A 26,379-nucleotide genomic window follows, 5' to 3' on the forward strand; every position below is an offset into this window, starting at 1 on the left:
CCCCGCTGCACGGCGGCTGAGACCATGCCATCGTTTTTTGCTTAGGTTTGTGGGCTTTTTTTTCCCTTAAAAATAAAATGAATAAAGCCACTTTCCCACGTTTACTGAAGTCTCCCGGTGTGGCAGCAAGGGAACACCCAAGGGGACGCGCCAATGCCCTGCGAAAGGTCCCCATCGCTTCGAAACAACGCTGACACCGCGGGCAAGCAGTGCTGGGGGCCTGCTCCTGCCCCAGAGATGCTGCTCGCACCCACTTCTCCAGCTTGTGGAGGCAAATACCTTCAGGAAATGTCAATTTCCAGGAAAAAAAAAAAAAAAAAAAAAAAGCAAAGGAAAACCCCAAAATGAGAGGCTGCTGGTGCACATCGGGTCCCGTCCCATTTCCCTCTCTGGGGAAGAAGCGCGGCCACGCCAGTGCTGTCCCAGCTCGCAGCAGGACGCCAGCATGCAGTGATTGCTCCAAAGAACAAACCAAGGTGAAGATTTTGACAAAATAATTTTATTTTGCTTCGCTTCATTTCTGCCGAAACCTCACATTTTTCTTTTTTTTTTTTTTGGCTGAAAAACAAACAGAAAAAAAAAAAAAACACAAAAGGGCCAAAGAACCAAATCGCTTCGCCGTCTCCCGCAGGCGACCGAGGGGCTCTTTTGACCAGATTTGGCTGCTGGGGCCGCCGCAGCCCCCCAAAAACCCCTCTACATCCCCCCCTCCCCGGCGCTCAGCCGCAAATCAGCCCCCCCAGACTGAGCCCTTAAGCTCCTCTTGGCGCCGCTCGCAGCTCTTGCGCCCGAGGTTTTTCTTAAATCTTTTTTTTTTTCTTCTTCTTCCTGTTTTTTTTTTGTGTGTTTTTTTTTAAATTAATTTATTTATATATATATTTAAAAAAGCAATAGTCCTTTGGTCCCTAAACTCTAAGGAATGATATGACTCTGAAACAAGTAATCCTATGTCCCTGTGCCAGTGACAAGCAGGGGGAAGTGCGTGTCCCGCCACCCTGCTCCATGGGATATATATATATATACTTATTTATATATATCTTCTATAAGTCCAACATCCTTTTATCCTTTTTTTTTTCCCTCTTTTTCCCAGCCAGACGTGGAAAAACCAATCATGATTTCTCTTTCCAAACAAGCATCCTCCAGGTGAAGCGCCCAAGGCTGGTCCCTTCCCGCTGCCTTTGGTTTAAAGTCCGTTTGGAGCCTCTGTTCCTCGTTCCTCCTGGGAAATTTGTAGCAGCAAATGAGTGCTTTAAAAAGGTAGCTCACGTCCCGGCCGCCCGGGCCTTGGTCCTCTCTCCCAGCGAGGGATTTGGCGAGTCCCAGCAAGCGGCCAGCAGCGAATCTCAGCCCCGCTACCACTGCCGCGTCGCTCTCCTTCCTGCCTTCCTCGCTCTCTCAATCCCGTTAAGAAACAAACAAGACCGTTTGGATCAAAAAAAAAATAAAATCAAAAAGGAAAAGAAAAGCTACGACCAGAATGGCTCTCTTCTTCGCGTTTTTTTTCCACCATCGCCTCCTCCTCCTATTCCTCCTCCTCCGGGACATGTTGCAAAGAAAGAGAGTTACGGGTTTGGATACTGCACTTGGGGAAGGGGAAAGTCGTCAGACACCACGGGACGCCCAACCTGCAAGACACCGAAGGCTCCGTGAGCGACCCACGGCTGCTGGGCAGGATCCAGCCCACCCCGGCAGTGGGCAGCTGAAGCACGAATCCCACATCACTGGGATTTTATCAAAAAAGGACACTCTTTATCTCAAGCGCCCAGCCCCACACAATCTTCTGGGAGCAGAGAGCCCAGCACAGGCATTTTTTGAGCAAATCCGGCTAAAAACAGCGGTGCTGTAGGTGGCACCCCCAGGTCCCCACCTTACCTCTCCGTAGGGCCAGGGTGGGCAGGGGTCAGTAGGGTCTGTTGGCATCTTTCGGCCGCTTTAGCTGGACTTTTAGCCTCTTCATGCCGATCTGGAAGCCGTTCATGGCCTGAATGGCTGCCTGAGCGCTAGTCGGATTGTCAAAACTGACGAAACCTGGGGGCGAGGGACGGGGCGACAGAGGGGGGGACAGTTTGTCACCATCAGCATCACACCTCGCTGCTCGACTGCAACAGGGTCACAGCCCAACTTCATTGTGGAACCCATGCTCCCCCAGACGGGCTCACAAAGCCCAGGAATGGACTCGCGTCGGGTGATGACATCTCTGGGGACACCGAGGTTTGTGAGGACATCGAGGTGGCGGGGCCTGTGGGGACACTGGGGTGAGAGGATCCACAGGGCATGGGGTTGATAGGGTCTGTGGGGACACTGGGGTACGCTGGGGTGATGAGGTCTGGAGACACTAAGGTGATGCAGTGACATCCTAATTAGTGGCAGCAGGAGGTTATGTCCTTCTGTCCTGGCACGGCGTGGTCCTTCAGCCCTGGGGTGACAGCCACCACGCTGCTTTGGGTTTGGTCACCCATCGGTGCTGCCCGGCCACCGGGGAGAGCCCCAGACAGCGACTTACCAAAGCATTTACTCTGGTTGGTGGCACGGTCCACAAAGACTTTGGCAGAGATGACATTGCCGAAAGGCAAGAACATCTGCGTGAGCTCCGCGTCCCCGAACTCCTGGGGCAGGTGATAAATAAACAGGTTACAGCCTTCGGGACCTGGGTGACACACAAAGGACAAGGCCACACGTCAGCCACGAGGCGGGGGCCACCGGGAGCGGCAGAGCAGCCGGCCCCGTGGCGGGGTGCCCCCCTTACCTTCTCGCTGCTGCTGCGGGATGATGGGCGCTTGCTGGGGGAAGGCTTGGCTGATGGGCGCGTAGGCGGTGGGATATGCTGCTGGAACAGAGAAACACAGTGCTGAGACCCCAAAAAGGGATGGGGACTGGCCCCTGGAGGGATGTCCCCAGCCGCCACCCTCGCTGGCGCCAGCATGTGGGGTTTGGTGGCGCAGGGGTCTGAGTAGAGCCGTGGTCACCGCTCGGGTGGTGGCTGCTTGCTGAGGTCCCGTTCCTCCCTTGTGGCACCGGGGTGGGACGTGGCACCGTGGGAGGGCGCAATTGGGCTGCCAAAGCCTTTCTGGGGTGCTGGCTCCCCCTGCAGTGCAGCCTGCCTCTGCCAGCACGGCCCTGGCCTGCGCGAACGGCTCTCCCAGTAGGGATGCTGGGGGCACCAGTAACCCGGCCTTAAGGTGGTGGAAAGAGGCTTTTATCAACTTTTGGTTGGCCAAAATAATAACCAGGGGTCAGAAACTTTGTCTTCTATTGCAAAGCTGGAAACTACAACTGGTGCTCCTAATTAAATACCAACTGCCGGGCTCAGAGTACTCCCACAGCACGCTGACACCCTTCTCTCACTGTTACTGCCCTAACCCGTGCCCGGGATGCGTGGGGCCGCGCTGCCCAGCTTCGATCCCCCCGCAGCGCTCACGGCCCCCCTCCAGGAACCGGCACGGAGCAGAGCGGGGAGAGAGGGAGACGTGCAAGCGAGGTTTGAGACCTGCATAGTGCTGCATGCCCGCGTAGGCTTGCTGGAGGGGATCTGCCACTGTGGGGCTTTGAGCTGGGAAGAGAAAAGAAGGGAGAAGGAAGAGAGTAAGCGAGGGAAAGCCGAGGATGACCAGCTCCCAGCACGCACCCCCGGCACCCCCCCAACGCTGCGCGGGGCGGCGCGAGGCCGGCACCTGGGTAGGGGTGGATGCCGTTGGTGTAGATGGTCTCAGAGGCGGGCTGCCCGTTGGTCTGCGGCGGCAGCGGGCTGAAGCCGTTCACCCCGATCGGCGTGGCGATGCTGGGCACGGGCGCCGTGCTGATGCCGGGAGGGGTGCTCGTACCTGCGGCCCCATGGGCAGGAGGGAGGGCGTTAGTGCTGGCATCCCCCCCCTGCTGAGGCCACCGAGGAGGTGGGTGGAGGGGTGAAGCCGGGGGCTGTACCTGAAGAAGGGGTGAGGGGGGCGGCCACCAGCCCGCTGACGTTGAAGGCGGCCATTTGCTGCATCTGGGCGGCAGCGATGGCAGCCATGGGGTTCAGGCAGGTCCCCTGCGCCGCCGCCATCAGGGCTGCCTGCTGCTGCATGATCTGAAGGGGGAAGGAGAAACAGAGGGAGGAAAGAGGGAAAAGTGAGCGAGGTGCAGAGGAAGAAAGAGGCAAGGGAGGGTAAGTTAGCATTCCCAGCACGTGCCCCGAAAAAAAAAGACGCGTCCCCTCCCGTGCTAACCCCATGCCACCTCCTACCGCCTGCGTGTAGGCCCCGTAGGCGCCGAACTGGATGGTCATGGGGTTGAAGATGCCCAGCTGCCCTGCCATCTGATGCATCCGCCGCAGGGTCCTCTCCTTGTCCGTGTCCGCAAACTTCACCACCAGGCTGGACGAGGCGCCCTAGGGCAGGGGCGAGACGGGGCTGACGGCGGGGCCACCGTCCCGGCGTGACCCCAAAATGTCACCCTGCTCTGGGGACGGCCCGCTGGCTCCCGGCAGCCGCAGCGTCCTCGCCCCGCAGCCCTGGGATGCCGCCTGGTTGGCAGCAGCAAGCAGTGATCGATGCGAGGTTTAATTACAGCCGTCTTTCCTCCCGGCGGCTGCTCCCTGACCGCTGTTTTCCTTTCCCCCTCGCTCACAGCTTTGACCTTCGGTGTTAATTAAATCACACCTTTCTCCTGGAGCGAGGGAATTAGCCCCACGCACCCACCCCCAGCGCGCGGCAAGGATGAACCTCAGGGTGATGTGGACAACAAACTGGGATTTTGATCCAATTAGACAGATCAAATTAGCCGGTGATTGGATTATGGAGACAGCACAGGGGGTAGGATGAGGGCCGCGGGGTGCACCCAGTGCTTACCGGCATGGTTTGGCTGCCGTGCAGGCTGTTGATGGCAGCCTGTGCTTCGGCGTGGCTGCCGTACTTCACAAAGGCACAACCTGCGGGCAGAGTGGGGGCACGGGAGAGTTGGGGGTTGTGGGGGCTGCCCGGCTGGCAGCTCCCATCCCCCGGCTCCCTGCTTCCCACCTTTGCTGGCTCCGTCGGGCCCGCGGAGGATGGTGCACTCCTCGATCTGGCCGAAGGGCTCAAAGAGGCGCCGGACGTCGTCCTCGCTCTGCTGCTTCCCCAGCATGCCCACGAAGAGCTTCCTGTCTTCTAAAAGCAAAGCAGAGCCCGTCGGAGAGGGGGATGCCACGCGCCGTTCCCTCCCCTGTGCCAGGTTTGCAAACGGTCGTGGAGGAACAAGAGGCTGGGGAGGGAGGGAGGCCAGCAGCACCAGCGCAAAACCCCGCGGTGGAGACACAGGGTTCCTCCTCCTCCCCATCCTACAAAATGCATGGGGTGGGAGCCCTCTCCTGCAGGGGGATTTCTTAGGGGTGAAGTGGAGCTGAGGACTGGGACCCTGCTCCTGTGGTGCAGATGCTGTCCCGTACCACGGGATGCGTAGGGATGTGGCTGGGGAACAAAGCCCACAAAACCCCAGCAATTGTATTCGTATGATTGACTATCAGAATAACCCGCAGTCCCTGGCCGTGCCCGGGGGACATCAATAACCCAAACAGGAGAGAAGGGAGAGTAAATAATGAGAATTTCATGATTATTACCAGCATCTGTCTTGCGCGGCCGCACGGTCCCGCCGCGCGCTAATGGCATTTGACAAAGAAAATAAGGTGCCCTGTCAGAGCGTTGCCGGGGAAATAAATAAATAACGGCAGGAGACGATTAATGCACCGCCCGTTAAGGTACCGGGAAAATTAGTTAAGGGAATAGGGCTCACGCATTGTCTGGTTAAACATAAACCATCTCCCCGCGAACGCGGCCGAGCGTCGCCTCCTGGGCGAGGGGGCCGGAGCTGGGCACCCGAGCTCACCCATCGATTTTTAATCCCTCACCAATTACGCTCGGTAAGTGGGTAATTTATTTGCTGTGTCCCTCCGGGACGCGCTCGGAGCAGCTGCGTTGTGCCGAAGAACCGCGGCGCGCTGTGGACACGCAGATGTCCACCCCAGGCAGAAGGACAGGGTGCAGCTGGCTGTCACGCCAGCACCCTGAGGGTCCCCGCACTGCTGCGGTCCCTGAGGGCCTCTAGGACCCGACAGCATCACGAGAAGTGCCAGGTCTCAGCCCTCTGCCTTTAAACGTTGCCGAGCCGCGTGCTCAGGGCATCCATCGGGCGGCCCCACGCCCTTTTAGGCAGCTCAGGGGTGCACCTACCTCCTCGTCCCTCGCTGTCCGCCGGCTTCACCTGGATGGGGCGGTTCATCTGCAACACACAACCGGGAGCAGGCGGTCGGCGGCGGTGCCACAGCCCCCGGTGACACCTTCCGTGGGGAAGGGCAGGATGTGGGGGCATGGGACGAGGGCATGGCACGGGGACAGAGCGGAGGCTCCAGCCACAGCCCCGTGGGGCTGGCTGCACTTTGGGGGCAGCAGGTGCCCCCTGCTGCCTGGTGGCACTGGGGACGTGCATGGGCGTGACGCGTGCCAGGCGCCGTGTTGTCCCCGCACCCATGGGCGTGACGTGTGTGTGCACCAGGACGCGGGGACAGTGCGAGCATCCCCACAGCTGTGCCTCGCTGCACGGGGCCATTTCTCCTTCCCACCTCTCTCCCCCCTCCTCTTCCCCCCTTTTTTTTCCGAAAAAGCGCTACAATTACGGCAGTTTCCACGGCAACAAGCGTGCATCCCCCGCGCTGCTGTGCCATGTGCTTGATAGGGTCGTCACGGCAACGGCAGGCCGACACGCGTGCACCCAGCATGCACGGGGGGGCGTCACGCATGCAACACGCCACGGGTGTGCCAGGAACGTACTGCACGGCCTGGGCGCACGACGGCAGCATGCGAGGACGTGCGTGCAACGGGCGTGTAAAGACGGGCACGCGCGGCAGGCTGGGCACCCGCAGGAGGCAACCACCCGTACAAGGAGGTGCCCCAAAACGCCACCGCCGCCACCGCGGGGGCACCCCCAGAGCTGGGTGGGGGCAGCGCTGGCCCCCAGGTGACAATGAGGAGGAGGAAGGCTCGATGAGGAGGAGGAGGAAGGCTCGGGAAGAAGAGGAGGGCGGTTTCCACGGCAACCGCCTCGTCTCCTGGGAAACGCGGGGAGGAGATGTCAGCGCAGAGGCAGGGATGCTCGGGGAGGGGACCGATGGACACGGGGTCCCTGCGTCCTGCTGTCACAGCCGGGAGGAGGGACCCCATTTTTGGGGGCGGGGGGGAGGCGCTGCCGGTCGCATTCAGCAGCACGGCGGCCTTTGATGGAAGATGTTTCCCATTCCTGCCGTGATACACTCAACATAATGAACCCAGTGCGTGTGATTTAGAATAACATTTCGGAGCCGCAGAGCGCCGTTTCGATGTGCCTCCCATCCCCGCCTGCCGCTTATGAACCCGCAGCAGTCCTCCGGGAGCGGCTGATGTTTGGGAACGCCGGGCCGCGGGGACCCGCCAACCTCCCCCGGGGCTACGTTGCTCCGGGGAGAAAACCAGAAAGGGTTTTTTGGTACCCCCGGGGCTCGCTCTTTGCTCCCACACGCGTCTGTGGTGCCCACGGCCGCACACCCACGCTTGCACGCGTGCCGTGCCCGCAGCCCGCTGCCTGCCCGTGCCAGCACGCCTCCGTGCAGCGCCCTGCACGCTTGCGCCCGCGCAGCCCCACGGCCGCCCGTCCTCGCACGCCCTCGGCGCAACCGCACGCCCACGTGCAGCCGCACGCCGGCCCCACGCGCACGTGCGGGCGGCCACACGCCCCTGGGGGTGTGCGAGCTGCACCGCCCGCGCACCCACGGCCCCTGCGCACAGACACCCACCTGCACGCCCACTGAGCCCTGCGTGCCCCCATTGCACACCCCTTTGCACACACACACGCACACACACACGCGCTGCCCCCCCGCAGCCGGGCGGGGCCGTGGCGGCGGACAAAGGCGGGGGGGCCCTACCTCGATGCAGAGGATCTTGGAGCCGGCGGGCACCCACAGCACGGGCGGCCGCGGGCCCGGCGCCGGCACCTGCGGCAGCTGCATGGCCCGGCCCGGCCCGGCTCGGCCCGGCCCGGTTGGGTTGGGTTGGGTTGGGCTCGTTTCGGGCCGGCCCGGCCCGGCTCCACCCGCGGCGGCTCGGCGGGGTCCGGCCCGGCTCGGCTCGGCTCGGCTCGGCTCGGTTCGCGCAGCGGCGCGCGCGGGAGGCGGGGCGGGGGCGGGGCCGAGCCGGACCGAGCCGGGCCGAGCCGAGCCGGGAGATTGGGGGGGGTGGGGGGAGGTGGGCGGGGCTTCTCCGAGGCCACGCCCCCCTCGCCGCGCCAGGGGGCGAGCGGCGCGCACCCGCAGAGGCGCGCCCCCGCGGCGAGGAGCGGGGCTCCAGGGACGGGTGCGGGGCGCGGGGCGCGGGGGGCGGCTTCGTCCCGCAGCTCCCCGCGGGGGCGGCGCCGAGCGCTGTTCACTCGGGAGCCTACCGATGGCAGCAGGGACATGGAGGGGGGGGACACAGGATGGGGACGGTGCCCCCCGGCCCCGTAACAAAAGGGCTCCCCCCCCCACCCCCCCGCGCACGGCGTTTGTATTTACGGGCCTGGCGGCTCTCCCCCGCCAAGCGGCTGCCCTATCGATTTTGATTTAGGAGAATAATTAAATATTTATTTTCACTTTGTTAAAGCTCGGGAGGTCGGAGCCCGCAGAAGGCGCAGCAGCACGCAGGCGGGGAGAAAATCAATGCCTGGGTTTGCGGCCGCTGGAGCGGCTCCTGCGCCCCGTGCCGGGACCCCGCTGCGCCCTGGAGCCCCGGTGCGTCACCCAGGGGTGACAAACCCACCCCCGCGGAGGGGGATGTGTTAAAATGCGACGAGCCTGCGTTTAATTGGGCTGTGTTTGAGCACGCACCCAGCGCCGATGGAGTTGGTGCCATCCCCAGTCCCCTGGCCATGCTGGCATCGTCCCCAAGCACTAGGCTGAGTGCTCGGAACTCGTCACAGCGGTGACGCGGTGACACAAGGCACAGCTGAGGCCACAGCTCCCCCGTGCAGAGCATCCCCTGAGCTAAAGTGATGCCCGTGCACGCTGCATGTGCCCAGCACAGCACCCACGGCACCACAGATGGGCAGGGGAGGTCGATGCGGTGCCAGCCCCCAAATCTCGCCCCGATTCCCGGCTGTCACTTACCCCTGGCAGCGTCTTCTGCTCGTGCAGGGCACTCTGAGCCTTCAGGGCCGAGTCACGGGCGCAGTAGGTGAGAAAGGCACAGCCTGCAGAGACGGGGAGGCAGGGTTAGCGTCTGGCCTGGCACCCATCACAACGCCCTGAGCACCCCAAATTCCAGCACCCGGTGGCTAACGTGGCTCTGGGGCGCGTCAGCACCCGGACACCCATCCTGGGACCACGTGCACGTGAGCAAAACCGCCAGCCCTGAGCTCAGCCCCAAAGCAGAGAGGGAGATGTTAATGCAAAAGAGACGAGGGAGCAGCAGGAGGAAGGTGAGGGCGCACAGTGAGGCCAGCAGCTCTCCGGCCCCAAGCACAGCACCGGGGAGCCCTGGGGAAAGCCGCAGCCAAAGTCCTCTGGGAAGCAGATTTCCAAGAGTCGCTGCCGCGCACCCCGGAGCATCCTCCCCGCTGCGGATGGCATCGCGCCGCCAAGGCGCTCCGGCTCCTCCAGCATCACGTCGCGGCGCTTCGGGAATCAGAAATGCGCCCGGGGCGAGGTTTTCCCACGCTGACTCACGCTGCCGAGCGCTCGCTCACCCCACGGCTCGCGCGGCAGGGCCGGGGCCGGCTCTCTTCTGTCCCCACGGGAGCGTCCCGGGTCCCCGTGCCGCCGCGCCGCTCCCTATCCGAGGGCTCCCCGTATTTGCCGAGGTCACATCCATAAGCTTCTGAAAGTGATATTAAAACAGCAGCAAAACAGTTTCCCTTCAACAAAGTAAATATTTAATGAATAAAATTGACATTGATGCATTTTTAATATTGGCACAATTAAATCCGCCAGCTGATTAAGTATTAATAACTCTTAATAAGTACAATCAGCGTGCCTCGGAGGAGAGGGAGCGTGGCAGCGGGGCGGGGGGCGCCAAGGGATGGGGTCCTTCAGCCACCCTGGGGTCCTGGGCACATCAGCCCGTGTGGGGGCAAAGACAGAGCCCCTTTGGTTAAATATTAGGTGGAACACGGAGGTCGATGCAGTGGCTCGCTTCAGCCCCGAGCTGCGTGTGCCTCTGCCTTCCCAGCCGCCTGCGTTTCCAGTGTTTGCCATTTGTAATCAAGCTGGCTTCCTCCTCTCTGCTCTGTTTTCCTTTTTTTTCCCTTCTGCAGGCAATGATGTGGACGGTGCCCAGGAGAAGTTGGGAGGGCAGCAGCGGCAGCCACGTTTCCCCTCAGAGGCTCTCCAGGAGCAAGGACAGCGTTTGAATTAGAGGAGCATCCACAATAACATTGTGTTCCTGGGCCGTGGTGGTCAAAACCTGTGCTGGACAAAGTGCCGTTGGGGCCAGCACCGTGCAATTCCCTTGCCTTAGGGCACAAATTCAGCGTCGGAGGCATTTTGGAGGCCTTGGTGCTGGAAATGAAGGAGTCCAGGAGTCGTCCCAGGCCGAAGGGGTACCGATACGCCGGCATCCGCTAGCGCCAAGTTTCGGCTTCCCAAAATCTCGCGGTGAGGCGGGCGCTGCCCACAGCCCAGGAGCGCGGTGACAGCTTGCCGAGGAGCACGAGGTCCCATCCCGGTGACACCCAGAGCTCCGTGGTCCCACTCCGGTGCGGTGCACCCAGCTGGGTGTCCCCAGCCCAGGCAGTGCCCAGCACAGCCCGTGGGTGCTCCCAAGGCAGGCGGGAACACCCCAGACATAGGTGGGTGCCTCCTGCTTGGGCGGCTGTCCCCGTGGCAGGGGTTTCTCTGCTTCAGATGGGTGCCTCCAGCTCAGGGGTGTCCCTCTATAGGGGTACCCGAACCTCTGAGGTACCTCACCTCTGGGGTACCTCCATCTGTGGGGCGCCTATGCACCTCCTGGTGTGTTTACCTCAGGGCTGCCTCCACCTCAGGGGCAACTTCACCTCACGACACCCCACCTCAGGGGTACCTCCAGATCGGGGATAACTTCACCCCATGGTGTCCCACGGAGCCCTACCTCACCCAGGGGAGCCTCCACCTCACGGTACCCACCTCAGGGCTGCCTCCACCTCAGGAATACCTCAAATCAGGGCTGCCTCCACCTCACGGCGTCCCATCTCACCGAGCCCTATACCTCAGGGGAGCCTCCACCTCACGGTACCCCCCTCAGGGCTGCCTCCCCCCCGGGATAACTTCACCTCACGACGCCCCACCTGAGGAGCCCCACCTCGGGGGCGCCCCCCGCCTCACGACGTCCCCACCGGAGGGGCCGCCCGTACCTTTGTGCATGCCGGTGAAGCGGTCCTTGAGCACGGTGAGCTCGTAGATGCGGCCGAACTCCTCGAAGAGCGGCTTGAGGTCGCTCTCCTCCAGGTTGCGCGGGATCTGCCCCACGAAGAGCTTGATGGCGTCGTGGTCCTTCATGGCGATGGCGCCGGCCGGGTGGCTCAGCCCGTTCACCCGGCCGCTGTTCGCGGTGCTGAACGCCGCCCCCGCCGGGCCCGGGCCCGCCCCCGCCTCCGCCGCCGCCGCCGCCGCCGCCACGCCGCTGCCCGCCGCGGCCATGGCCGCTCCGCGCCGCGCCCCGCCCCGCCCGCCCCGCTCGGCGCCGCTCGGCACCGCTCGGAACCGTTCGGAACCGCTCGGAACCGCTCGGCGCCGCTCGGCTCGGCCCGGCCGCGCTCGTTCCCCCCCCCCTCCCCTCCGCCCGGTGACGTCAGCCGGCCGGCCCCGGCCGGGCGCGGGGCATTAGCATAATGAGGCGGCGGCGGCCAATCCCCGGCTGGCCCCGCCCACTGCTGCCTGCGTCATCGCCGCCGGGCCACGCCCCCCCGGCCGCCCTCGGTAGGCTTCAGAGTTAACGCCCGGGGGCCGGGGGGGCACGGCCGCAATTAGGGGGCAGCCGCTAATTGGGGGCCTGCGGCTGCACACTGCGGGGGGCTGGGGGCACGAGGGGGTGCGGCCACACGCGTGTGTGCACCGTGCATGTGCATGAGGTGGAGGAGTGTGCAAATGTGCAGACATGCGCGTGGTGCAAGCGTATGTGAGCATGCACGTGCATGTGTTGCAAGTGTGCAAGCATGCACTTGTTGCAAGAGTGTGCAACTGTGCAAGCATGGGCATGAACATGTTGCAAGTCTGCAAGAATGCACATGCATGTGTTGCAAGCATGCATGTGTTGCGTGCGCAAGTGTGCAACTGTGCAAATACATGCATTGAAAGTGTGTACAAATGGTTGCAAGCACGTGCAAGCAGTTGCAAGCACATGCAAATGCACGCCTGTATTGCAAGCCTGTATTGCAATTACACACATGTGCAAGCACCTGTGTGAATGTGTTTGCAGCCTGTGTTTGCAAGCATTCGTGTGCATATGCTTGCAAACACAAACATGGGTACGAGTGTGTGCACGTTCATGCAGCACATGCATGTGCACACGCATCTGGCTGCACACGTGTGCACGGGCAGGAGCTGCCCCCATGGAGGCTCCCACCCCAGGCAGGGCTGAGGCCGGACCTCCTGGCGCTCCCGGGGGGCGGCTTCATAGGGAAAATGAAAATTAATTCCTCCAGCACGGAGCGGCATTTAATTCCCAACAAAACCCAACGGCAAAATATCCTTATCTCCCATCGCCTCAAACCCAGCCAGGAATTATCGATTCCTGCCGCCTGTTGCACCAAGAAACCCATTTGTCCGTCAGCCCGGCTTTGGTAATTACTTTTTTAATCTCGTTTTTGAAACGTTTTTGCATAAACGCAGTCATTATTATTTTTTTTCCACCCTCCTTTGCTGCCGGCCCTGCTTGTGGGCAAACTGTGCCCCTGCGCGTGCTCCCAGCGCTGGGTGGAGGCAGCACCCATGGGTGCCCCGTGTCTGCGGCGGGCATTTTCGGGGAGCGGAGCCGAAATCTCGGGGCTGGGCAGGAGGCATCTGCCGCTCCTCGGCGCCGCTTGGGTTTATTTTTAAACCCGTTGGCCCCGAGTGATTCACACGCTGCATGTTCCCGTGTTCTCCCCGGCAAGTTTTACATGACAAATCCCGGGTAAAAATAGATGTTCTCGAAGGAGCCGACACGCCGCGAGGATGCAGTGGGGGAAACGGGGGGACCGGTGGCACCCCCGTGGGTTGGGACCCCACACCACGGCAGCCCCCTGGTCCCCGGCCACCAGGTCACCCCGTGATGGGGAAAAAACAATAGGACTACTATAAAAAAACAACAGGATGGGTTAAAGCTGATCCCAAAAGATACAGTGGGATACTCACTGGGAAGGGGCTGCTCAGGAGCATGGGATGGAGCAGAAGTTGTCCTCGGGGGGCTGAGAAACTCCTGTGGTTGCAGCAGGGCAGCGTTTGTTTGCTGCTACAGGAGCTGTGCTGACACCGGCCTCTCGGAGCTCTTTAGGACTTGGTGCATCGAGCCCCAGCAAAACGAAGCAGCCAGCATTGTTATTTACGCCTTTTGTGTTACTCAGTTTGAGAGAAACAAACATCACGGGAAGAGCAGGAGGGCACACTGGCAATCCCAGCTCGCCTTCAATGCCCTATCTCAAACACCAGGCCAGGACAGCAATTACTGACCAAAACAACGGAGAAAAGGGGCACGAGTTTCCCAGAGAGACCCAGAGGAAGCAGAGGAGCATCTTCACAAGCAGCGTGCAGGATGCCTTCCCTTCCCTTCCCTTCCCTTCCCTTCCCTTCCCTTCCCTTCCCTTCCCCTTCCCTTCCCCTTCCCCTGTCCAGTTGGAAGAAACACCCCTTTTCCCCCAAATCTGCCATCGGCTACACTTCCCTGCTCCGTGGTGGTAGGGCTTCCCAATCCTTTTTCTCCCTAAAACTGGGGCAGTTTTACCACCACAGCCAAGTACCGCCTGGGTACCCCTGCGCAGGAGGGTGAAGGAAGGCGAGGCTTGGTAATTTAGGAATATTTTTAATTCCAAGTAAACAACAGTGAAAAGTTTCCATCCATCACGGAGAGCAAACAGCAGAGCTCACTCGTTTCAAACAGGACACGCGTGCAGCAGTCCTGGCCTGGGGGAATTCTCCCCGAGAGCCCAACCTCAATCCTCCCCAACCATCAAAGGACAAGAACCACGGCTGACCCCCCTGGGACAGCCACGTGGCAACGCCAGCCTCTTCCCCAAGGAAAATACTGTCCAAACCAAGCCCCCTGGGTGCAGGGGAAGCAGAGCTGAGCCCCTCCGAGGACAAAAGAGCAGCGGGGGGACACAAAAAGCCCGAGCAGAGGCAGCAGCCGATGGAGGAGCTGAGCGGTGCCTCGGGAACATCCGCACCCAGCTCCCGGCTCAGCGGCTTTGTGAGGTCTGAGAGGCTTCGGGGCTCGTCTCAGGAGCAGCCAGGGTTTAGGGACGCAGCCGGGGCACAGAGAGAAGGGACAGGGAAAGGCCAGGAGCCAGCGGGTGCCATCCCGGCACAGGCAGCGCCTTCAGGGGCCAACAGCAGGAAATTGAGGGAGCCCACTTGGCCTGCAAGATTAGGATTCCCCCACACATATATGTTACTGCTCAACTGGACACCAGATTCTCTTAGCAGGGATGAAATTTGGGATACTGGCAGAGAATAGGCATGGTTAACCCAGCAGAGCAGGCACCCAGCACGCTGCAGGGCCAGCAGGAGGCACAGCCAGATGCTCCTCCACTGGCATCCCTGCAACGAGCCTGCTCCAGGGCAAGGCCTGCCCAGCAAAAAGCCCTTGCATGGTCTTCCCAGGCCCCAGCTGGGTATGAAAAGGCACCTTTTCCTCTTTGGGGTCATTTATTTATAGATTTAAAGAAATAAAAATAGAAAAAGGGGCAAAGAGTGCATACTAAGGAAAAAAAAAAACACATTCAGTGCAACAATGCGAGAGCAGAAGCAGGGGGAGTGAAAGGGTCCCTTCACCGTGCCAGCAGCTTTTGAGGGAGAGAGAGCGAGCTCATTCCTCCTGTGTGCAGAGCCCGAGGGCAGCGGGACTCTCCCTTCAAACCCCGTCGAATTCGTGGTCACAGTATCCTACGAAGAGAGGCTGTGCCTGGACACCACGCCTGGAAGCAGAGCAGGCAGCGGGCGTTACGCGGAGGACACAGAGCTGGTGATGGGGGGGTGAGGGGTCAGAGGAACCCAAAGCAGCCACCGGAGCTGATTCAGATGCGAGCAGTTTGCATCCTGCACTTACAGGCTGTTATTTTTTGCTCACGTGTGGAAGCGAGGCCTAAGGGTAATTTTCCTGGGGATGCAGCAAGGGAAAGCACCACAGGGCAGCGCCCGGTGCCGCAGGAGCTGACGGGGCCCCTTCCCCAGCACAAAACCCTCTCCCCCACACAGCCACCACCGCCTCCACCAGCAGGGACCCCCTTCTCCAGCCCTGCCCAAAGCAAGCTCTGCCCACACTCAGGCACGAGAAATGCTCCGCACTTTACGGCTCGTTTCACAGCCAGGGAAGCTCGCCTCACCCCCAGCACCCTCCCGGCCCTGCCCAGGGTCCGTGTGCAGGGGGTGTCCCCTGCAGTGTCCCCCCACGCTGGGAGGGGGGTCGGGTACCTGAGGAGCTCGCAGCGGAAGCTGGCCAGCCGCCTGTAAGCATCTTGCAGGTTCCTCACGGTCGCGTCACTCCACAGCCTCTCGGCTACAGCCCCAGCTCTTGGCCTTAAGGAGCAAGTGACAACAGCAGCCCGGTCAGGGAAAGCTTCTCACACATTCCCAAACACTTCCCCGACCCAAGTCCTCCAACACACGAGGGCACGTGGCTTCTGATTGTTAAAAGCCCCTCGCCCAGACGGGTGCAGATCGGGAGGTGTCCCAGTGACAGGACAGAACAGACTGGCTGCAGTAGCAGGTGGCACAGGAGCGAGTTTTGCTCTTTGAGGTGGCCACAGAACCTCGTTTAAGCCTCAGTGAAGCTGTTAGTGCCACAGCCCTGCTGCCAGAGGACATACAAGCACCGTGAGATTGAACCAGCAGCCCTGGCTGCACACCACGCCGCGCGGAAGGACCAAGCCAACCTCCCCAGGACATCTCTTACCAGAGCCTGGGGGCCAGGTTGGTGACGTCCACGTATTCGCCCCACATGCACGCCTCCCCGCCGATCACCAGAGCCTTCTGCTCAGGGCTGCCTGCCAGAGGACACAGCTTTCAGGTGATCGGGTGCTGTAAGACAACAGTTCACCTTCCTGCCCTGCACGGGGGGACAGCTACGGACGCTGGGATTTGCTCTTCTGGAAGCCCCAGCTTCAAACCCTTGGGCAGGGAGAGCTGAGGTGCAGCCTGTTTGCAGCAAGGGGACAGCAGGGAGCCCAGCAGCCAAGGCACGGTGACTCGAGCACGTTCACACCAGCAGTGAGAATCACGAGAGACAGCCCCAGAACCTCCTCTGAGCAAGAAGCCAGAAGGAAACGCGCCCCAAGGAACGCACCTGTGAAATCCAAGGGCTCCACCTGGTAGGCTGCCATCCAGTCCTGCCCGTAGGAGATGCGGTTGAGGTACCAGGGGGCAGAGAGCAGGGCCTTGTAGCCAGCCTTGGTGACGTTCGCCATCTCCTCCTTGTAGGGCGGGGAGTTCTTCCACACGTGGATGATTGTGTCCGGCCTCACCTGGACCCGCAGCACAAACACACGTGGAGCCCGTGCACAGCGTCAGGGCAGCAAGGGCACCGCCCCCCCTCACAAGCAGAGTGCCCCGGAGACATCCCCAGCTCCAAACACCTCCTGATGCTCTGGTGACCAGGGCTCTGCACCAGAACCAGTCCATAACCAGTTATCACAATACTGGAAGGTAGAGTTACACCCACCCCCCTACATCGCCACTGTCCTTGTGCATCCAGTCCCTCCGGGGAAGCTCTCCTTGCTCTGTGCTTGCTGCTTCATGGCAAAAGCCCCCCAAAGGGCCAAAGCACCGAAGCAGGCACTGGATCAACTTCTGAGCCACGTGCAGGCTCACTCAAGTGAACAGCACCAGCACCATTCACCCAAGATTTAGGGAGTTGTGCCGGGGAACGCAGGCAGCTCTCACCTTCACCCTGTTGTCGAACACCTCCTGCCACACCATGTAGCCTTTGCCAAGGGAAGAGACGATGTCCAGAAGCCTGGGGTGGAAACATGACTGAGTTTGGGGGCCTCCCAGCTACATTCCCCTCTCCTTGCCAGCTGCACACAGCCAGAGCAGCAGCACCAACGCCCTCGCCATCCCCAGGGGGACAGGAAGGGACTTCTCATGAAGGAGGGAGAAAGCACAGCCCCTCCCAGGGCTCTTTTCTCCCTCAGCCCCAGGCCTTTTTGCGGCCAGTCTCCCCCCAAAAAAAATGTGGCTAGGCTACTCTGTTCAGGGCCAGAAAGGCCCAAAGGCCTACACTCCTGAAAAGGAGATTCGTTGTCTGAGACAGCAGGAGACGTTTGTGCCTGTTGTACTGCAGCTGCAGGCCCAGGACGCAGCCGTCCTCACCTCTGGATGTAGAACGACTCTAACTTTGTGTAATCGTCACCAAAGCCCATCTCCTCCATGAAGGCACGAATTTGTGGGTTGGACTTCCTGCATACCAAAAAGAAGAGAATAAAATCCCCGGGCACCAACCTGGAGAGCCTCTCTCTCTGCCTAGGGGAGCAGGGCACCAAAGACCGTACCCATTAACCATGGCTAGGACTAAGCAGGCCTGTGCCAAATTTTTGGCTCCCTCTCCCACAGGAACAACCCTCTGCTCTCCCCCCACCCATCAAGGGGGCTGTTCTTTCAGACCCCCATCCCCAGGCACCCAGGCAGCAGAGCACCGGGCCTGTTTCAGACCCCAGGCCCCCTCCAGCCCCGATCTCTGCCCAGGCATCACTCACCAGCACGTGAAATCCACCTCATCGCCACCCAGGTGCAGGAAGTAGTCTGGGAACACAGTGCCCACCTCTTGAAACAAACTGGTCACAAACTGGTAGGTGCTCTTGAGGATGGGGTTGATGGGTCCGTAGGTCCCAGAAGGATCCTTGCCCAAGTAACAGGGAGTCAGCAGGTCTGGAGCACCTGGGTCAGGACAAGCCCAGCAGAGTGAGGAAGGGGCTGAGGGGCTGTAGCGCCTCGTGTAGCCACCCAGACCACCCTCGGCACAGCCCAGAGGCCACTGGGGGGACAAAAACCCCAGCCAGTGCACCAGAAATGTGCTCTGTGACTTGGCAAGTCTGAAGCAGATCCCCATCCTGCGCTGCTCTGCGCTCCCCACCGCACCCACACACAGCTGGGGCAGGGAGCAGCGCGTCGGGACAGGGGAATTGGCACTTCACCCTTGCAGGATGTGGCTGCCCGCACCCTGCTTTTGAGATCCACGTCGCAGAGCCCCCTCCCCGGGCAGCTACAACCACGGCTCTCACTCCCAAACCCCCAGTTCCTCACCTGGCCCCCAGGACTGGGTGTGCCCGGGGGTGTCAAACTCGGCGATCACCCTGATGCCCCGGAGCCGGGCGTACTCGATCACCGCCTGCACGTCACTGGCTGTGTACACGTGGGTCATGGCGTTGAAGGCGCCCTGGGGGAAGACGTGGGGTCACAGCAAGCAGCACGCGGCCGGCCGGGGGGCTGCAGGACGGCCAGCAGGGGTTACCTGCTTGCTGAGCTCCGGGAAGGTGAAGCTCTCGTAAGGGAAAGACGGGTCGTCTACGATGTGCCAGTGAAACACGTTCAGCTTGTTGTAAGCCATGACGTCCTGGGAAGGAACGGGAACACAGATAAAAACGTCGTGCTCGTTCTGAAAGGCCAGCCTGCTGTCACAGGAAGGAACCACGGGACCTCAGGTCGCTGAGTAATGGACAGCACGAGATCCCCAAGTGCTCCCCAGGACCCAAGAGCGATTCCACCACCACAAAGAGCTGCAGAGGGCCATCAGGGCTTCTGCTCACAACAAAATCCCTGCTCTCCTTATACCAGAGCCAATGGTTGAGATTGGGAAGTTTAATTCTGCCTGGGATGGATGCAGAACCACCACCCACTTTCCTCTAATGCCACTGGGAAGTGTTTTTCCCTTGCTTCAGAAAGGATCCAGCCTTGGAAAGTAAGCCAGGCTGCAGGAATCCGAGATACCTCAGGGCTTTTTCTTCCTTCTCCCACTTAGGAAGGGAGCTGAGAAATCACCTAAATCAGCTGTGAGTTACACCAGGAGCAAACACAGCCACAGGCGCAGAGAACTGCACTAGGAAAGGCTGACAGCACGGAGGCATTTTTCCATCATGCAAATCTGTGTATGAAGAATTCAGGTCAGGCTGCCATCCCACCCCAGCCTGTTGCTTCATCCAGAAATAAGCACGCTGGTGCTCCTCAAAAAGCTTCCGTTTGGCAAGCTCTTCCCTGACGAGAAGTGAACGCAGTGGCCCATGCTCAGCCGCATGGCTGGCTCTCCCTAGACAGCTCCTGGAATCATCAGAAATGAGCAAAACACACCCCAAAAAAAAGCAAGAAAACAGAAAGGCGGCCCTCCAGGCTACTCAGGGAGGCTCAGCTGTCAGAGAGGGACACCGAGCTAAACGGTTTTGCCTGCCAGCGGGGCAGGACACACGCCTCCCAGCCCAGGCACCCTACCAGGGTCTGCAGGATGGCTTTCAGAGGCAGGTAGTGGCGAGAGGTGTCCAGCAACAGGCCTCGGTGAGGGAAGCGGGGCGAGTCCACAATTTCTGTCTCGTTGACGTAGTACTGCAGGAGGAGAGGGGAGAAGGAAGAAGTGAGCAGGGCTCCAGGCAACGCAGCCATTAGCAGGAGGAAATCAGGGTCAGCCTCATCCCCAGGGCCAGCAGGACGAGCAGTGTGCGAGCTGGCCGGGAAGAGCTGCTGTGCTGTACCAGCTCAGGAGGCAGCACGTGCTGCCCTGAAGCACAGCTTGCCCCCAGGAGACGAGGCAAGGACTCGTCCCCCGCACGAGCCAGCCATGCACTCACCATGCCGTCCTCATCTCTCCCAACAAGCTGGCTGAACGTCTCCAGGCCTGCGGGAGAACCACACGCAGTCACTCGCTCAGCACGGATTCCAAAGAGAGCTCAATTAATTAAGTCTATGGGAAAAGGGAGGCGCAGGGAGATGTCCCAGCCTGCAGGGAGGGTGGGAATGCCCAGCAGAAAGCTCCGTGCCTAAGCACGCCTCACCTCTGAGAGCTCCCCAGACGGCATCGGCGTAGAGCAGCAAGGAGTCCCTTGAGATGTGCAGCTTATCTGAAAATACAGCATCAGTCGGACTGGCACAGGCATTAGGATCCTCACACACTGCCTGAAGGCACGAGAGCCCCAGCTGTGGGGTCGGAGCTGGACCAGCAGTGGTTTTGGTACAGGACTGCACCCCTGGGTCTCAGAGAACTGATTTTGGGGTAGTTTTTTTGTGTTGTTTCAAAACCTCTCTCACTACGTTACCAGCAACCTCGGGTGAGTTGCTCGCCCCTGTCCCAATTTCTCCACAATACAGTGAGGATCCTGCCTCTCCAAAAAGAGGATTAAGTGCTGTAGGGTACAATTTCCAACCAAGAGGCCCAGAAATACCTGCGCTCTGCTCCAGCTACCTCCTCCCCAGTACTTACAGCTCTCGTTGGAGTTGAGGCTGGGAAAGCCATCGCAGCCCGGCGTGGAGACCAAGACGGAGAGCTCAGTGCAGGGCTTCCTCCAGGGCTGCTTGCTCTCTGCAAGGCACACAGATCAAAACAAAGGTTGAAAATGAATGCAGGTGTACTGCAAAGCTGGGCTGGATTACAGGCAACTGCAAAACCTGGCTGGAAGCTTTCCTAGCACAGAAAGGCCCCTGTCCGACCCCATCTTCTGCAAAGCTGGCCACAGCCCCAGCAGCTGGGAAAATAAACCCAGTGGGAGCTCTGGCTGCTCCTCCCTATCTGAAGAAGCATTTTGAAGCCCAAATCTTCCCTGGAGCACGTAAGAGATGCTGCCCCAACTCCCAAAGGAGGTGCTAAACCTGCCCTGAGGTAAGGAGGTCTGCTCAGAGCCATCTCTGGCCAGGAGGAACATTGGTGGGTCACACCGACAGCCCCACAGCGTTCCCAGGGACAGCCAACGCTCAGCACAGCCACCAAAAAATAAAAAGCTTGGCTCTGAGCCTCATCAACAAGTCAGACACCAAGCTTTGGAGAGACCGTGGCACCGCCAGCATTTGGGTGAAACGCGGAGAGCGGAGGAGCCAGAGACCCCAAACGCCCCCACGAAGGAACGGTGAAACCTCTGTGGTTGGAGCGAAACGGCTCAAAAACACTCCTCCATTTTCAGGTTTCCTCTCAGTACAGACAAGCCGGTAGCCAAGGCAACCTTGCAGACGTGCGAGCTGGCACATGGAGCACAGCAAGACCAGCTCCCTACGCTTGGCAAGGCAGCGGCTCAGCAAGGACGGCTGCTCTCAAGCCTGGCGACACGGCAAATACTCATTTTCTCCCTAGGGCCCTTCCCAGCCTGCGCCTCTCACCTCCGTTCGGGTGGAGATTTTGGTTTCGTCGCAGGAAAGCAGCCTCCAGGAGCGAGCAGCAGCTGCTCTGAGGACGAGGGGGCTGCGTTTAAGGTGCAGATGTTTCCAAATTTCCTACCAAGCACCAGCAGCTTTTCCAGCAGCCTTGAGAGGACGGAAGTCAGTGCCCAGCAATAATCCAGGCGCTGCGAAGCTCGGCCTGCAGCATGCCACGGGGTACCAAAAAAGCACTGCAGCCAGGCAGCACGAAGGGGAAGTGAAGCAGCAACAGAATCGGTGCCACCACCACACTTAAACCTGCCTGAGAGGCATCTCTGAGCACGAGACACCCAGTGCAGAGAGCACAGCATGGGTAAACCTCTGATGGGGGAGGGAATCTGCAGCCAGCAGAAGGTGTATCTGAACAAAGATGAATCCGCGATTCTGTGAATTACTGTCACAGGGTGCAAGGATGCTAACGCGATGGTCACAGCGGGTTCTTAGCAGTAAGGCATCAGGGATGAGAGGTCCTGGCTGCAGCTCCACGCAGGGTGCAGGTCACACGCTCACAGGTGTTTTGGAGGCACGCAGCTGAAGGACAAGAGATGGGGGAAGAACAGGAAGGGAAATCCCAACTAGAGGCTGTACTGGGTCTGCCACAGAGACAAGGAAAAGGAATATGCTTCACCTTGAGGGTGTTCAAACCCTACTGCATGGGCTGAGCTCTCCGTCCTTGCAGATATCTCAATTTCAGCTGGACACAGCCCTGAGAAGCCTGACCCTGCTGCGAGGCTGGCTCTGACTCCAGGGCTGGCCCTGATCTGACCAAATACTCCCCCGTGTCCCTCCCAACTTTCATCAGCCTGCTTTCACGCTTGGAGTCCAGCAGCGTTTGGGCATAATCCACAAATCCCCAGAACATTTTCAACCCCTAGCAACATGCGACTGCCCCTCCAAGCGCACTACGGTAACAGCTGCTGGAGCATCCCACCCGCGGCAGTGGTCGCTCTCCCTCCACTCAGAGGGAGAAAGACTCCGAGACGCCTGCTCTCGGGGCACAACCCACACCTGCTGGATGTGCTGCAGAGCTGATAACTCACACCGGCACGCAGAAGGCAGGAGGAGGTGGCTCACTAACATTTGGAGGGCTCTAAGAGGACCCTAAACTTGTTCTGTGGGAAGTCCAGCGCTGCCTTGGCACGCTCTGAAAGCAGGTCAGGAGAAGATGCTGAAGTCTCCTAAATTCTCTGCAGTGCAATCGGCGTGCTTGTTTGTTCAACTGACATAGCTGCTTGCTAAAACAGGAAGAAAACTCTTTCTGTCATTTATTTTCTCTATTAATAGAAACTATTTTTTTTTTCCAAGCAGGGTTCCCACTCCTTGCTATTACTAACCACTCATGTGGAAAAAAAAAGGAAGGCCAAGAGGAAAAAAGCCCTAAAATTAAACATGCAGACCAAACTCCACATAAAAAGAGCGTATGGAGACCGGTGAGTGTGCACGGAAAGCTCGATCTGGTGATCACAAGAAATTGCTCCAAACAATGCAATAGCCACAGCTCCCTCTGACAGGAGCAGGAAAACATGAAAAATTGTAAAAATCACGTAAAGAAACGATGCTGTCTTTGCAACCCTCAAATGGAAAATTATTTCTATTGCTACCTAGAAGAGTCAAGTTTAAGAGCTAAGCCAAACGTCTCTTCTCCGTGTTTCACACTTGCCTTTGTCACAATGCACCTGAGACAAAGCAGGGCAGCTTCCAGTGCTGTCACCCTACTCTGCTCTGCTCAGCAGCGACAGAGTTCATGCTGACATACCGGGAAGCAGAGTTACGAGCTCTTTTGGATGAATGGAGCGTTTCACACTTGGGAGATGGAGCTCTTCGGGCTGCCTGCAGACCCACGCAGGCACTCAGCCTCGGTGCGTGCCGGCTCCTCAATGTGTGTGCTTGCCCTGCAAAAGCAGCCAGGGAGTTTGCAGCACTTCACTCACCTCAGACGTGCAGCAAGGCAGCACTTTTTCACAAAGAAGGCCAGGATGCAAGGAAGTTATGATCAGCCCCAAATCAAGCCTAGGCTCTCAAAGCTTTTTGCCTTTTCTCATCTTATACTATAGATAATTTCAGGGTGCATCCAAGGGCTGTCACCTCTTTGCTAGAAAAGTCACGCTGCTTCGGGGTGCTGACCTGCTCACCTTGTGAAAAAAAAAAAAAGACAAAAAGAGCCCCAAAACAAGAATATGTACTTGTGAGAACCAGGCAATAGCAGTTCTTTCTCAAGGCAAAATCTTTGCACTGGATGCACAAAGAGCTGCTCGAAACGGGAAGAGCCAAGACTTGTGAAAAGCGCTGGTAAGACTGGCAGCAGCTCTCCCCGGTCACGAGTAAGAAAAGGAAGTAAAACGCAACGCTGCAGTGCTGAAATGCAATCTGGGGGAGATAAAAATGAGATAAAAAGAACACGCTGACTGAATAATTCCTTGAAAGAAATGCAAGATGACTGGTGCTCACCGTGCTGTGGAAGGCTAGGCTGTTTGATTTTTAGTTTTTATTAAACACAACAACAACAGAAGCACAGCAGGCACTGCCCTGCACATAAAAAACAACAGGGGCTTTCGATACAAGACTCAATTCAACCAACCGAGTCACCAGACTACAGCCACCACTTCCTCTAGCCATCAGCCCCAGGTGAATTAGAGAAGCACAAGGAGGGAAAAAGCAATACGTGGGATTCACGCACCCAAGACAGGAATTTTCAGACAGGAGCTCGGCACTGAAGCTCCAGGCTGACTTGGGCTTGTGCTCCCCAGTGCAGAATCACTAAAAATTCAACAAGTTGCTTTATTTGAGGCAGTTAGTTGATTTGCTGACACTGCAAAGCCCCCTGAAAGCCTTGTACAGGAGATGGTGACACCATGAGCAGAGCAGGCTACCAACCCAACAGCACAGATGGGGATGAACTGCAACACTGGAGGTTTCCTTATCTTGTCATTGGGTCAGCACATCCCCACTCCCCTTTGGGAGATGGTTTTAAGGAAAACCCAGGGTTTCACCCCAAAAAACACAATCTCTGTTTCATCAACTACATCACGGAGAACAACATCCTTTTGCTGAACTAGGACTGGGTGAAACCCAGCGTTTAACACAGAAAAACGCAGTCTCTTTCATTGACTGCATCGTGGAGAACCACATCGTTTTGCTGAACAAGGATTTGGTGACACCAAACTTCCCAGTAACCAAGTTTCTGCTGGGCTGAGCTAGAAGCGGGCAGGTTTCGGTGCACCTTTTGGGCCAACACAAGGCTGCTGTGCCACGAAGCGAGTGGAGCAGCTCTCGCCTGCCACAGTTACCGCATCCAACACCCTGGTGCAGCTCTGCGTGCCGCTCCTGGAGGCACACACACCGCTTCTATCCCACATGGACACCCGACCTGAAGCCAGGAGCCCTTCTACAGAGCCAGTTTTGCTTCTTTGGCCTGAGGAGAAGGACTTTGACAGGCAGAGGAGCCCTGCCCCACCTGGGCGCTGCCTGAGGTGCAGACCTTTGCTTTATTACAGCGTGAAGCTACGAAGTCCCACCACAACACAGGACCCCTGCGCGTCAAGGCGCGTGTTTCCACAAGCCGCACACAAGTTTTTAGGGACTCAAAGCTCCGTGCCCGCTTCCCAGAGCGGCTCCTCGTCCCCTTCCATCCCCAGGAGCCCGCCGGGCGCCCCCCGCCCCGCGCCCTCTCCCCCTCTCCTCACCCGCGGACCGCGCGGCGCCGAAGATGAGCGCCCGGTACCGCTGGAAGGCTTCGTCCAGCACGGCGCAGCCCGGCCCCACGGCCGAACCGGAGGCGTAGGAGAAGCGAAAGAGGCCGGGGGACAACGGGCAGCGGCCGGCGGCCGGCGGGGAGAGCTGCCGGAGGGGCTGAGGCCACACGGCGCCCGCCGGGCCCAGCGCCGCCAGCAGCAGCAGCAGCGGCCGGGCCGCCGCCATGTCGCGCTCCCCTCCCCGCCCCGCCGGGGGTGCGGCTTCGGGCCGGCTTCGGGCCGGGGGAGGGCGGCCCCGGGTCCCTCACGGCTGTGGGGTGACGAGAGAAGGGGTTAAAGGGGGATTTGAAGGGGTTTCTGAGGGGAAGTTGTGGCCCCCGAGCGGCCTCAGGCTCTTTGCTGCCAGCTCCGTGCGCATCAAAGGGAGGTGCTGAAGTCCCAGCTGCTCGGTGCAGGGTTTACCCGTGCTACAGCCCTAAAATCGCCCCCGAGCAGCGTTTTAGTGAACGATCCTCCTCCCCTGAGGAATTGAGATTTTGAGCATCGCAAAAGCATCACCAGAGGCTGAGGGAATGGGGCTTTCTGTGGGGCCGGGAGGGTGGAGGAGGATGCTCGCCACAGCGAGGGCAGCCTGGGGGTTCCAGGGCACAGGAGGGGGTCGCGGTTTGGTTGGGGTCTAAACATGAGTGTGGGGATTTCGTGGGGTTGCCACAGGCAGGTGGGGGAATTTCAGGTGGAGCGGGGCTGTGGGGCACCCCTAGGCTGAGGAAGCTCCATCCGTGAGCTTAACTCCCGCACAGCACCGCAGCCTCCTTCCCCAGCCCTGAGGAGCCCCCGGAGCTGCCTGTCCCCTCCAGGACGAGGTGGATCTGCAGCCAGCGGTGCCCATATACAAAAGCAGGGCACCAAGCCCATGATCAGCCTTGGGAAGCCCGGGAGCACAGCCCCACAAACAGCTGCCCCGGCCTGAGCTTAAACAGAGCTCCTTTAGAAACCTTCAGGGCTCCTGGTGGCCTGCACTCAAACCTGTGCAGTGCCAGCTGTTGCCACTGCTGTTCTGACCAATTCCAGCATCTCTGGGCTCTTCCTTCAGTGTATTAAGATTGCAGGAAACAACAAAACACGGTTTGCTGCTGTGTTACAGCAGGCAATGGCAGCAGCAGCAGCAGCAGCAGCAGG

General features: G+C 59.5%; 2 protein-coding genes across 7 annotated transcripts; both read right to left on the reverse strand.

The window, feature by feature from the left end:
• Positions 1 to 1,001: 1,001 nt before the first annotated feature.
• Positions 1,002 to 11,626, reverse strand: CELF6 (CUGBP Elav-like family member 6; the record flags this gene model as incomplete). Of its 6 annotated transcripts, none has more annotated exons than XM_084532509.1 (13): positions 1,002 to 1,625; positions 1,873 to 2,028; positions 2,504 to 2,647; positions 2,747 to 2,827; positions 3,488 to 3,550; positions 3,672 to 3,821; positions 3,922 to 4,066; positions 4,223 to 4,366; positions 4,827 to 4,906; positions 4,995 to 5,123; positions 6,183 to 6,231; positions 9,122 to 9,204; positions 11,341 to 11,626. In XM_084532509.1, 12 exons carry the CDS (start codon positions 11,624 to 11,626, stop codon positions 1,901 to 1,903), a joined length of 1,482 nt encoding a protein of 493 aa, XP_084388635.1. In that variant the 3' UTR covers positions 1,002 to 1,625; positions 1,873 to 1,900. The 6 variants fall into 6 exon arrangements, with proteins under 6 accessions (XP_084388635.1, XP_084388637.1, XP_084388636.1 ...); XM_084532511.1 differs by having other exon boundaries at positions 4,995 to 5,120; positions 11,341 to 11,562; XM_084532510.1 differs by having other exon boundaries at positions 2,747 to 2,824; positions 11,341 to 11,562.
• A 3,185-nt stretch (positions 11,627 to 14,811) lies between these two features.
• On the reverse strand, positions 14,812 to 25,441 carry HEXA (hexosaminidase subunit alpha). Its single transcript, XM_084532515.1, has 14 exons — positions 25,192 to 25,441; positions 20,583 to 20,681; positions 20,158 to 20,223; positions 19,954 to 20,000; positions 19,601 to 19,711; positions 18,630 to 18,731; positions 18,422 to 18,554; positions 17,875 to 18,055; positions 17,492 to 17,578; positions 17,063 to 17,135; positions 16,467 to 16,644; positions 16,077 to 16,167; positions 15,596 to 15,700; positions 14,812 to 15,099 (listed from the first exon to the last, which is right to left on the reverse strand). Exons 1-14 carry the CDS (start codon positions 25,424 to 25,426, stop codon positions 15,036 to 15,038), a joined length of 1,572 nt encoding a protein of 523 aa, XP_084388641.1. The 5' UTR covers positions 25,427 to 25,441; the 3' UTR covers positions 14,812 to 15,035.
• Positions 25,442 to 26,379: the final 938 nt, after the last annotated feature.

The sequence above is a fragment of the Aythya ferina genome, assembly GCF_964211825.1.
Source record: "Aythya ferina genome assembly, chromosome: 11".
Taxonomy (NCBI): domain Eukaryota; kingdom Metazoa; phylum Chordata; class Aves; order Anseriformes; family Anatidae; genus Aythya; species Aythya ferina.

Coding starts and splice junctions, on each gene's coding strand:
- HEXA (XM_084532515.1), bottom strand. CDS start 25,426: ATGGCGGCGGCCCGGCCGCTGCTGCTGCTGCTGGCGGCGCTGGGCCCG. Junction 20,682..25,191: donor CGGCGCCGCGCGGTCCGCGG/GTGAGGAGAGGG, acceptor TGTGCCTTGCAG/AGAGCAAGCAGCCCTGGAGG. Junction 15,100..15,595: donor TTCCGCTGCGAGCTCCTCAG/GTACCCGACCCC, acceptor CTCTGCTTCCAG/GCGTGGTGTCCAGGCACAGC.